Source organism: Anastrepha ludens, chromosome 5 (genome assembly GCF_028408465.1).
Source record: "Anastrepha ludens isolate Willacy chromosome 5, idAnaLude1.1, whole genome shotgun sequence".
Lineage (NCBI taxonomy): Eukaryota > Metazoa > Arthropoda > Insecta > Diptera > Tephritidae > Anastrepha > Anastrepha ludens.
In genome coordinates, this window is record NC_071501.1 from 47,866,451 (window position 1) to 47,878,393 (window position 11,943).

General features: G+C 38.0%; 1 protein-coding gene across 1 annotated transcript; it reads right to left on the bottom strand.

Annotated features, from left to right (window-relative positions):
- Positions 1-4,303: 4,303 nt before the first annotated feature.
- On the bottom strand, positions 4,304-5,492 carry LOC128864265 (lachesin). Its single transcript, XM_054103838.1, has 4 exons — positions 5,391-5,492; positions 4,821-5,319; positions 4,480-4,761; positions 4,304-4,418 (listed from the first exon to the last, which is right to left on the bottom strand). Exons 1-4 carry the CDS (start codon positions 5,400-5,402, stop codon positions 4,339-4,341), a joined length of 873 nt encoding a protein of 290 aa, XP_053959813.1. The 5' UTR covers positions 5,403-5,492; the 3' UTR covers positions 4,304-4,338.
- Between the last annotated feature and the right edge of the window lie 6,451 nt (positions 5,493-11,943).

An 11,943-nucleotide genomic window follows, 5' to 3' on the forward strand; every position in this document is an offset into this window, starting at 1 on the left:
GGATGACATGGAGGTAAAGAAGGTTAACAAATAAAGTAGGCTGCAGCACAGTAAAACACTCTGTTCACAGCGGAACCCCTCAGGGAGGGGTCTCATCCCCTTTGCTGTTTGTTGTCAACAATATACTTACCAAATTCAACCGAAAGGAAATTAAAGCAGTGGCGTACGCCGATGACATAGTGCTTATGGTTTCAGGAATGTTTCCTAGCATAATCAGTGAGATTATGGAAGGAGCTCTGGGATTACTCAGCAATTGGGCCACATACTGTGATTTAAGTGTAAAACCGAAACCAAAAACTGAACTGATGCTATTCACCAAGAGCACCAAGATACCAAACTTTAATCCTCCAAAATTGAACGGCGTTAGTGTTATGCTAGCCCAACAGGCAAAATACTTGGGGGGTTATCTTAGATCTCGAACTCAGGTGGAGGTCCAACGTAGAGTACAGGGTAAAGAAAGCGAATATAGCACTTAACACGTTTAAGAGAATGTTAGATAAAAAAAGAGGTTGTCTGTAAAGTCGGTTTACTGACGATAGTTTAACGTGACAACGTCATAAGAAAATACTGATGGAATGGTTGCATTTTTCAAAAGAAAACTTTAATTTTATTTGTTTGATAGTTATTTTGTATGGATATAGAGGCGGAGGTAAGTGGAATCGCAATGGAATAGGTCAAGTTACATTTACACAAACGTGAAAAATGACGAAAGATATGTTCAATTTCGATTGTGCATCAGACGTTAATAAGTCAACAACACTAAGAGGCAACATCATCGATTTGCCTTTTTCAAAACACTTTACACTCGAAACACTCCCTTTCATTTCCTACTTTTTCTATCATCGTCCTATTCTCAACAGAGAAATGGTTCATAACCATGCACACAGGAAGAAGGCATATGCAAATACAAGTATGTGAATTTATATACAAATGCGCATATACATACATAGTATATATGCTCACTCAAGTAGGACAGAGCCAGATGTCGAACGTTGCCGAACGCGGGAGCCGATTTTGCTCTTTGTCGTTCGTTTCGCGCTCTCGCTTGCAGTTCAAGCAAGGTAACGCCGCATGAGCAAGATAACGCCGCATTTTTGGTGCGTGTAGCCGGCTATATCGAATTATAAGACGTTATCACGTCAAAAATGGGATCTCCAAAGAAAAGTATCCAATTGGTACTACATAGCCATTGGAAGGCCAATACTAACAAATGCGGCACTATTCTGGTGGTCCGCAATAGAAAAGAAATACAACCAAACCAAGCTGAACAAGATACAAAGAACAGCGTGTAGGGGCTTGTTCGAGCCCATGATTTGTGAAAGTATCACGTTTGATGTAAAATTCTGGCAACATTGTCAAAAGCATTACGTTCGAAGTGTCAAAAATTCGGCAAATGTTGCGCGCGAATACAAATAAATCGGCATCAAAAATGTTTTCTTTGAGTTGAGCAATTGCAACAGTGTTGCAAATTGTCATCAGTGCAGCAGTATTGCCGCTTTTATTACGTGCTTCGAACAAGCCCTATCTTAACTACAGGAGCGCTTAGCACCAGTCCTACTGAAGCGCTCAATGTACTAACTCATTTATTACCATTAGACTTACATATAAAAACAATCGCTACTTGCAGCGCGGTAAGACTCAGAGACATAGGAAGCTGGACAACAAGATCGTACGATCACAGTAAGATTCTCCTACAGGGACCCTCGCTGCTCAAAAACAAATCGGACTACACAGTCTGCGATCTTAACTTCAAAAAAAAAAAAGACCGTACGGTATGTTTTCCACCGAGAGCCGATTGGGGCAATGGGAATGTGATTGGAAGATGCGATAGTGAAATCTACACTGACGGTTCTAAGATTAAATTATATGAAAATGAAAATGTTCAAGTGAAGACTGTACTTTTCTCGAAAATAAACATGCATCAAAATACAATATTATTCCATTTAATGGTATTTCGCAGCAGTAAAACTTCAGCACTTGAATAGAGGCACTAACCAAATAAGAAAAAATAACAAATTTAGGAAATTTTGTTTCTTTTACTCTTATTATTTAAAGCTTAATAGTTTGTGCTGCCACCTTGTTTATAAATTATTTCGTAAATACGTTGATGAATGGATTTGTTCAAATTCTGCAGGTAGCCCATTCGAATTTCAGACCAGCCTATTTTAATAATTCGAATTGAAGCATTTTTGTCTTCAAATTGTTGCCGATTCTCTTAAACCTTACGGGTAAACCATCCCCACAGATTTTCAATGATGTTCAGATCTGGGGAATTTGGTGGTCATGCTAAAGTTTCAACGTTTTGGGACCCAATCCAAGTTTTGACCACTCTTGAAGTGTTTACAGGTGCATTATCCTATATCAAAGTTTTGATTACTTATTTCGTATTTTATTTTTTTGCATAAAAATATAATTCATAGTATAATATAACAAAAACCATAAAACTCAGAGTTTTAAACATTGCAAAACATTTAAAACAATTCAAAAGATTTTAATTCAAATTTAAATTTTTTTTAATCAGAATTTTTAGTTCAAATTTTGCGTTGATTTCTGACACTTTTTTTGATGTTTTGACGATATTACGGCATTTTTTCCGTATAAGAATTATTCCACATGTTTTTACAGGGTCCGGCAATCGAAGTGTAACCAATTAAAAAGGCCATAAATTTATTTAAACAAAATTAAGATTCAATTTACTTTTGCTCGATATGACCACCTTTTCCTTTAACTATGGCCTTGAGACGGTCCAGAAACGAATCGCAAGCTGCCCGGATGTGACTTGCAGGCATTTTGGTCCTCTCGCGAACAATGGCTTTTTTCAGCGCCTCTAAACTAGTGAATATTTTTGTTTGGACCTTGCTCTCCAAAATGGCCCAAAGAGAGAACCGTTTTCACGACAGTCGGCTCTACGTTACCGAAACGACCCGGATTTATATCCAGCCAAGGACTGTAACTCCAGCGGATTTCGCCGTATGTAAATATGGGGAATGTTTATGCTGCTACTACAACAATGCATCGGATTTGCGATTAGAAGCTATCCAGCGATTTTAGAGCTGCTTGACTGTCGGAGAAAATGTTAATATTGGCAGCGAGCGTGCCTCTCCGGAGGCATTCTCTGGCACGCAGCTCTAAGGCGTGGTCCTCCGCCTGGAAACTAAAAGTGTTTTTTCCCATTGCAATTGCTTTTTTGATATGTGGTCCGGCCATTCCAGCCCCTGCACTACCGTCTTACATTTTGGACCCATCAGTGAACCACACCTGTGCGCCCTGTTTTAAGGATAATTCATTGTTCCTCCACGCTGAGCGGTCACTAATGACCACTTTGAATTTCTTGGAGAATTCTAGTTTCCTTTCCATATTGTCATGGGCTGTCTGGCACGGGGAGTTCAGGATTGAACCCCGAATTCTTACATGTCCTGTAAGATTGCCTTCTTGGAGATGGAATAGGTTAGGGCTGCACTGACTGCCGACCCTTTGGCTAAAAGATAGAGTGGAATGAGTCCAGTAGCCATTCCTAAAGCCGCTGTGGAGCAGGTTCACATTGCTCCCGTTACGCTCAGACAGGCTATTCTGTACACCTTGTTAAGTGTTATCTGAGTCTTAGTTTGGTCTGCTTTTGGCCACCATACCAGAGAGGCATAGGTGATCATTGGCATTATTATTGTCTTATAAGACCATACCATCATCTGTGGCCGCAGACCCGTACGCCGTAAAGCCTTTGGCATATGTATATAGCTCTCAAGGCTTTATTTGTGATGTACGCTAAGTGATTTTTCCAGGACAAGGTTTTATCAAGGATTACTCCCAGATATTTCATACCCCCAGATAGAGTTGATTCGGCGTCCCCTAGTTTAAGGGTCCCTAACTTATAATACTTCTGATTTCATAGCTTGAGTAAACATCCATAAGTTCTTACTTAAAGGGTAATACACTATTATTATGACGCAGAATATTTTCTCGCCATAGCAAGCTCAAGATTTTACACTCCAGCGATGAACCGCTTTAAAAAAAAAAAACATGCCATATTTGCTGTATTCTATGAAATATTTCAAAGTTGAGGTTTTAACCAAAAAATTGTGTTATGTTATACATTTTGCATTTGTTAAAATTTCTCTCCTTTGCTTAGTTGCCAAGAAACGAGATTGAAGCACAGGGATGTCTACTCGAAAAATCAGGTTGTACAATACTATTTATGGAGTATTAAATTTTATTCGAATTCCACAGAATCACAACCATAGCTACGCAGATATTGCGAACATCGGAAGTCATTGAAGCAGTCAGTGAGGTGTATTCTGCAAATAACTAATATTATATCAACCGCAAGAACTCAAGAGAAATTCACTTGCCTTTTATCAAAATGAGATGATTGTCCTTTCGATCCAGTTGATGAGAGTGATGCACATTCTTTTTGGTTTTACCTGTAGTGGAATAACTTTATTAAATAAGTAAAATTAATACATTTTATTTCATAACATCTACGCAGCACTGATATAATCCGCTCTGATTCACCCATCAAATTTTTGGCCACACAATGATAATCACCAAAGTCGCTCAGCTCCATGGGTCGTATAACCAATCGCATCACAATTCTGAAAATGTTATCCAAAGACACCGATTCGTAGATACCGCTCTGTACGAAATCTTTTTCTTTTAGCCAGAAGTTCACCGTAGTCGGATGTGATTCTGAAATACACTCAAGTGTCACTTTCTGGCCATAGCTAACAAATATGGTGTCATAACGCGTCCAAACGATTGGTGCAACTAAAGAAAAAAATATTCTATTTGTGGGCTTTTGTCATATTTAACTTTCAGTCACTCACAATTAACAGCTATGAGCACTCGTTTGCTTACAGTAGGTGGTATTCCATTTGAGGCTATGCACAAATAGGCTCCCATGCTCTCCCTTGATACCTGCCACAGTGTCAAATTTGAACCTTCGATACTGTAAATATCAGTTCCACCAATATTCTGCAGCAGTGGTATATCACGTTCGCGTCGCCAAGTTATCGTGGGTGTTGGCACACCTGTCGCGGTGCATGTTAAACTCACGTTTTGTCCCTCTTGGACGATCATATCGTGACTGGTTTGATAGTCAACGATGTCAGGTGGAACCACGACATCTAGATAGCCGACTTGACTTTTCATTGGATCCGTATTTATTTGGCACATATACCATCCACGATCTGATTCGCGAACATCTCGGATACGCAGCTGCCAGATTCGATGTTCCGTGTGACTGATGCCAATGCGATGGTTCTTTGTGATTACGTGGTTTTGTATGCTGAGAATGGTTTGTGTGTCGACTCGTAGCCAAGCAAGCTGAAAAGAAAGATTGGTAGAGTTTTTAAAATTAAATTTTTCCCAAAACTGAGCTGAACGCAAACACAAACCTTAAATGACATTAAATCATGAACAACACAAGTGAGAGTCACATCACGTCCAACGGGAGCTGTTGCATTATTTATAGGCCCACTAAATTTCGGATCCGCTGAAAAAAGAAATGAAGCGCAGCGGTAAGTTTTAGAAATTGTAAAAAGCCAAAGAAAAAACACACAAACAAAAGTGTGCAACTAAGTTCTCGCTGTTTTTTTGATGAAAATACAACATTATTCTGAAAAAATGGTTTCAAGTGAATCATTGAAAATATTGCCCATCGCTGGCTATTACTTCTTCCCATCTTTCTGGTAGATCTCGTATACAGTCGCGGTAAAACATCATGCAACTGCAGGTCAGCTATACCATGTGCCATCGATTGGAACAAGTGATAATCGGACGGCGCAATATCTGGAGAATATGACGGGTGGGGTAAAATTTCCCAATTCCGTGTTTCCAGGTAGGTTTTAACGGGTTTGGCAACGTGAGGCCGAGGGTTGTCATGCTGTAGAATCACTTTTTCATGCCTCTCCGCGTATTGCCGAGTCGATATCGATCCTCAGTGATTGTTTCGCTTGGTTTTAACAGTTCATAATAAATAACACTAACTTGGTCCCACCAAATACGTAGCATACCTTTGCAGCGTGAATATTCGGCCGATGCGACGACGTAGAAGCATGATCAAGCAGTCTCCATGACTTTCTTTTCTTTGGATTGCTGCAGTGAATCCATTTTCCATCCCCCGTCGAGGTGTGATGAAGAAATCCCTTTTCCTTTCCTTGCCGCTGGATCAGTTGTTCACAGGCGAAAAAACGACGTTCAACATCCCTTGGTTTTAACTCATATAGAACTTAAGTCCCCTGTTTCTGAATCATTCCCAAAGCATGAAATCGCTTGGAAACGGATTGGCGGGAACTCCTAATACTGAAGCAAGCTCTTCTTGCGTTTGACACGGATCCTATTGAGCAATGCCTCCAATTCAGCGTCTTTGAAGGTTTTCGGCCTTGCTTCACGCGAACGGTCGTCAACATTAAAATCACCGTCTTTGAAGCGACGGAACCATCTCGGCACGTTGTTTCACTTAAAGCAGCATCTCCATAAACTTTTGTAGCTCTCGATGCGAAAATCAAAACTTCCCGCAAATGACGATTATTCGGCACAAAATCAGACATTTTCAAAATCACTAATATGTCAAAGCAGTTTGTTTACCATATGTCTAAGCTTGGTTTAGGACGTTTAGGTTATGTTAGAATCGATTAGTACACACTGCTGGCGGCATCTATTGACAAACCGCGGGAACTTAGTTGCGCACTTAATAATTTAAAGGTATAAGAACTATGTTTTGAACCTTTATAAGCCGATTTCTTTTAACGTGTGCAACAAAATTTCTCTTCTTGCAAATCACATTTCAAAGCATTAGTCGTGCCCGATAACACAAAAATTTTTAATAGTTATTCTTCATTTTACAAGTTAAAATTATCCACGTTAAATATATTTTAAAATGTGGTTTATGTAGCAGGCCGTTATTCGGCTCTGACCGAATTTGACAGAATCGTCATTTGGGATGTGTTTAACAAAATTTAGCTTACGTCAGTGACATACGAATGCCATGTCATGAGCATTGACTGTGTCACATATCCCAAGTGACGTGGCGGTCAAAGTTCCCCTAAAAAATTATTTTTCACCATAGTTATCAAGCAAACCAAAAATTGAGAGAGATCTCCCAGAAATTTGGCACACATCTTTATTATGAAATTACTTTCTATTTCGAAAAAATAATTTTTTCGAAGCAAAAATAGTAGGAAAATTCGCCCCAAAATTCATTTTTTTTTTTACATTTCATTGCGCGATTTTTTCCCCATTTATTGTTAGTTCATATAGAAATTATGGCATTAATAAACTAAAAAATGTTTGGTTTTTTGTATTCAGGTCACTGACGCCACAATGCTATAATGCCCTCAGATTGAGAAGCCCCGCTGCGACCTTCCTGGAGGAGTTGAGTGTACATCCGCCATTTTAAATGATTAAAAAAAATTATATTATTTTAATGTATAAACAAACTGTATGCCAATTTTGAAAAAAATATTTTAACTTCTTTTAAATGATTTTTATGAAAATCAGGGAAAATATGGCCGTTTACAGGTATCTGTCCCCTTAAAAGGTACTTCGATGATTGGGCTAATCGTTGGCATATGTGTATTGCTTCGAATGGAGCCTATTTTGAAGGCGACAAAATAAATTTTGATGATTAAACTTATTTACTTAATTATTTTGTCTTTTATTGAAAAATTCCCCGTACTTTTTTGACAGAATGTATGATCGCCGCATGTACTTTTTCAATGCATACCGGGCTCCCCTAACGAGGCTGCGATGTTTTTCAGCACTGGTGTGTTGTCTCACTGGCATATGAACATTAAAAAGTGAATGTACTGATTGAATTCATTCATTATACTCGAACGACCCACAGCTTGCCTGATAGGATGATTATTACCAAAATTTGGTTTAAGTATTCTCAAATCCAAGAAATACATTTTATCATCAATTCCATTTCCTATCAGTTATCATTTTCTCTGCAACACATGCAAATTTTTTATAGCAAAATGTTTTGATTTTTCAAAATATCTGAATAATATGATCGCTCACCCTAGTATTCAAACGAAAATCCTGTGCATGTTTGTTAAAACCATTTCGCAGAACCAACCACAGAATTTTATTATTTTTTATGCTTGTTTGTAAGTTTTTAAATGCAAAAAAGGTACCGTGAAAATAAGCGTAAAACACTCGCCAATTGTGCAAACTACCAGATTTTTCGCCCATTTACCAATATTGTTATTATGAAGAGTGTATGCATGTGTAAACATATTATATACATATATCGTTTATGTATCATTTAAGCTAGCGAAAAGGTTAACAGCAATTTAGGGAATTCTTGGGGGAATTCATTAGCGACATTTACCTTGCAACGTAAGGCGAATTGTTGAGTTAGTCATGTCATTAACACAGAAAAGCAAACATTTAAGGACTTATCTACATACAGCCATGCATAATGTTAAGGGTTGCATACGTAGAGTATGTGGAGTTTAACGGCTTTGCGAAAATTATATTAGCAAGCATACATTTTTTATTGTCAAAGTACGAAGTTCAAAAATTGTACACACAGCTGTATACATATATTGAAAAATATATTAGATTGCCCCGATGTAGAAAATTCAGAAAGAGAAGCTGGTGCCTTCCGTAAAGCGCTCCTTTATTTTTCGCGAGCTTAGCAATTGAGTGCCGTCAGTACAGCAAATAAACAAACCTTTGTGTGCAAATGTATGCACGTGCAGATTTTTGTGTGCACGATTTATTCTATCGCGTGTTTTTTTAAGAGCTTGAGAACTTGAAATGGTAATAAAGGGCTTTCCAATAAGAGGTGTTATTTTGATATTCAAAGAAAAATGCTATTTTTTAATATAAATGATCGGATGTTTATTTCTTTATAAAGAGAAAGGTATGCCGTTAATAGTGGAAAATAACATCAGGCAAATGACCACCACGACACAATATCCTTTTCATGAAATTTTCCATAACCGATTTGTAAAGTGACTGCCCTATGTCCTCCATCTTTGAGGTCTTGAATCGACCCTGCGCTGTTGGCGTAGACCATCTCTTTTCACGTGGCCCCAGAGAAAAAAGTCACAAGGTGTTAAATCACAAGATCTCGGTGGCCAATTGTGATCACCTCTTCGAGAGATAACACGGTACCGAAACTTTTCCCGTAAAAGATCAATGGTTTCGTTGCTTGTGTGGCATAATAAACGTTGTCTAAATCAATATCATCCAATTCCGGCCATAAAAAATCGTTAATCATCTCTCCTGTTTAACACCTAACACCTGTTATTGGAAAACCCTTTACAAAACGGAAATATTGTTGGAGTTGTAAGCATAAGCATACATCCACGTTGATTGATATGTGTAATTAGCCCCTAAGCAATAGTTCTTAGTTAGCTTAAAAATATGTTCACACCTTAAGTTAAGTGTTTAGACCTTAGGTGAGGTTAGGATAGCCGGGTTGGCATTAAGCCACGCATATACTTTTTGGTCCTTAGCGATACCAGATGGAGACCGAAATCTATAAATTCTGAAAGTAGACATCCGAAAAAATGCGACTTAAACGATGGCTGTATTTATAGGAACGTATGCAAGTCAAGGCGGCCGCCGTAGCCGAATGGGTTGGTGCGTGACTACCATTCGCAATTCACAGAGAGAATGTCGGTTCGAATCTCGGTGAAACACCAAAATTAAGAATAACCTTTTTCTAATAGCGGTCGCCCCTCGGCAGGCTATGGCAAATTCCGAGTGTATTTCTGCCATGGAAAAGCTTCTCATAAAAATATCTGCCGTTCGGAGTCGGCTTGAAACTGTAGGCCCCTCCATTTGTGGAACAACATCAAGACGCACATCACAAATGGGAGGAGGAGCTCGGCCAAACACCCAAAAAGGGTGTACGCGCCAATTATATATTATATATATATGTAAGTCAAGAGCATTACGTAAAATGTTCCACTTATGGTGCCCACACCCACAATAAAGTTCTATAAGCTTCGTATTTACCTTACAAGTCCCCGTATGACTTTCTTACGGTCCAAGCTACTTTGACACGGGAAATGTTTTATGATGATAGAACCGATAGAGGAGTAATCGCAGATTTCTAAATTTATCTATAGTTGAAAATTGTTTTTAAGTTTAGAAGAAACGTGAAAATATGTTTTTAATTACTATAGAGATTACTTTAAAGGAAAGAAACTAAATATCATTCAATAATTGAAATGTTTTTGTCTTACTGACAAATTCGGGGTACCTTTTTAGCAGAATTATGAAATCACATTGAATAAAAACGAATCGCGTTTTTAGAACCAGATATACATATGGTTTTAGAACCCCCTAATCCCCCTTAAAAAGCTTCTAAACTTCAGAGTGCAGATAAGAAATGATTAATTGAAAAGTAAAAACCAACAACTCCAAATGATTTTCTTTCTATTTCTGAGCAATTATAGAATGGCCTCTTGTACATTAGACTGTTCTGTTTTGTGTTTGCTTGGAAAATTGAATTTCGTACTTTCTTTTTGGTATTATATACATGGTATATACATCCACGTTGATTGATATGTGTAATTAGCCCCTAAGCAATAGTTCTTAGTTAGCTTAAAAATATGTTCACACCTTAAGTTAAGTGTTTAGACCTTAGGTGAGGTTAGGATAGCCGGGTTGGCATTAAGCCACGCATATACTTTTTGGTCCTTAGCGATACCAGATGGAGACCGAAATCTATAAATTCTGAAAGTAGACATCCGAAAAAATGCGACTTAAACGATGGCTGTATTTATAGGAACGTATGCAAGTCAAGGCGGCCGCCGTAGCCGAATGGGTTGGTGCGTGACTACCATTCGCAATTCACAGAGAGAATGTCGGTTCGAATCTCGGTGAAACACCAAAATTAAGAATAACCTTTTTCTAATAGCGGTCGCCCCTCGGCAGGCTATGGCAAATTCCGAGTGTATTTCTGCCATGGAAAAGCTTCTCATAAAAATATCTGCCGTTCGGAGTCGGCTTGAAACTGTAGGCCCCTCCATTTGTGGAACAACATCAAGACGCACATCACAAATGGGAGGAGGAGCTCGGCCAAACACCCAAAAAGGGTGTACGCGCCAATTATATATTATATATATATGTAAGTCAAGAGCATTACGTAAAATGTTCCACTTATGGTGCCCACACCCACAATAAAGTTCTATAAGCTTCGTATTTACCTTACAAGTCCCCGTATGACTTTCTTACGGTCCAAGCTACTTTGACACGGGAAATGTTTTATGATGATAGAACCGATAGAGGAGTAATCGCAGATTTCTAAATTTATCTATAGTTGAAAATTGTTTTTAAGTTTAGAAGAAACGTGAAAATATGTTTTTAATTACTATAGAGATTACTTTAAAGGAAAGAAACTAAATATCATTCAATAATTGAAATGTTTTTGTCTTACTGACAAATTCGGGGTACCTTTTTAGCAGAATTATGAAATCACATTGAATAAAAACGAATCGCGTTTTTAGAACCAGATATACATATGGTTTTAGAACCCCCTAATCCCCCTTAAAAAGCTTCTAAACTTCAGAGTGCAGATAAGAAATGATTAATTGAAAAGTAAAAACCAACAACTCCAAATGATTTTCTTTCTATTTCTGAGCAATTATAGAATGGCCTCTTGTACATTAGACTGTTCTGTTTTGTGTTTGCTTGGAAAATTGAATTTCGTACTTTCTTTTTGGTATTTTCCCTAACTTTCAAACCAACAAAAAATTTAAATTAGAAAAAGATATTTTGCTTACTCTGCACAGAAGCGAAATTAAAAGCCGCTTAGTTTAAAGAATTAAGAAATTACAGCTGTCCCGCCAATAAATTCGGATAAATCCAGATGGCCATAACAAAAATTAACTGACCCCGAAATGGGCGTCCGCAATAATTTTTTCATATTTTAATCGTTATTAAGTATTTATTAAAGCGTGCTAACGCCACTTATTTGACATTTAA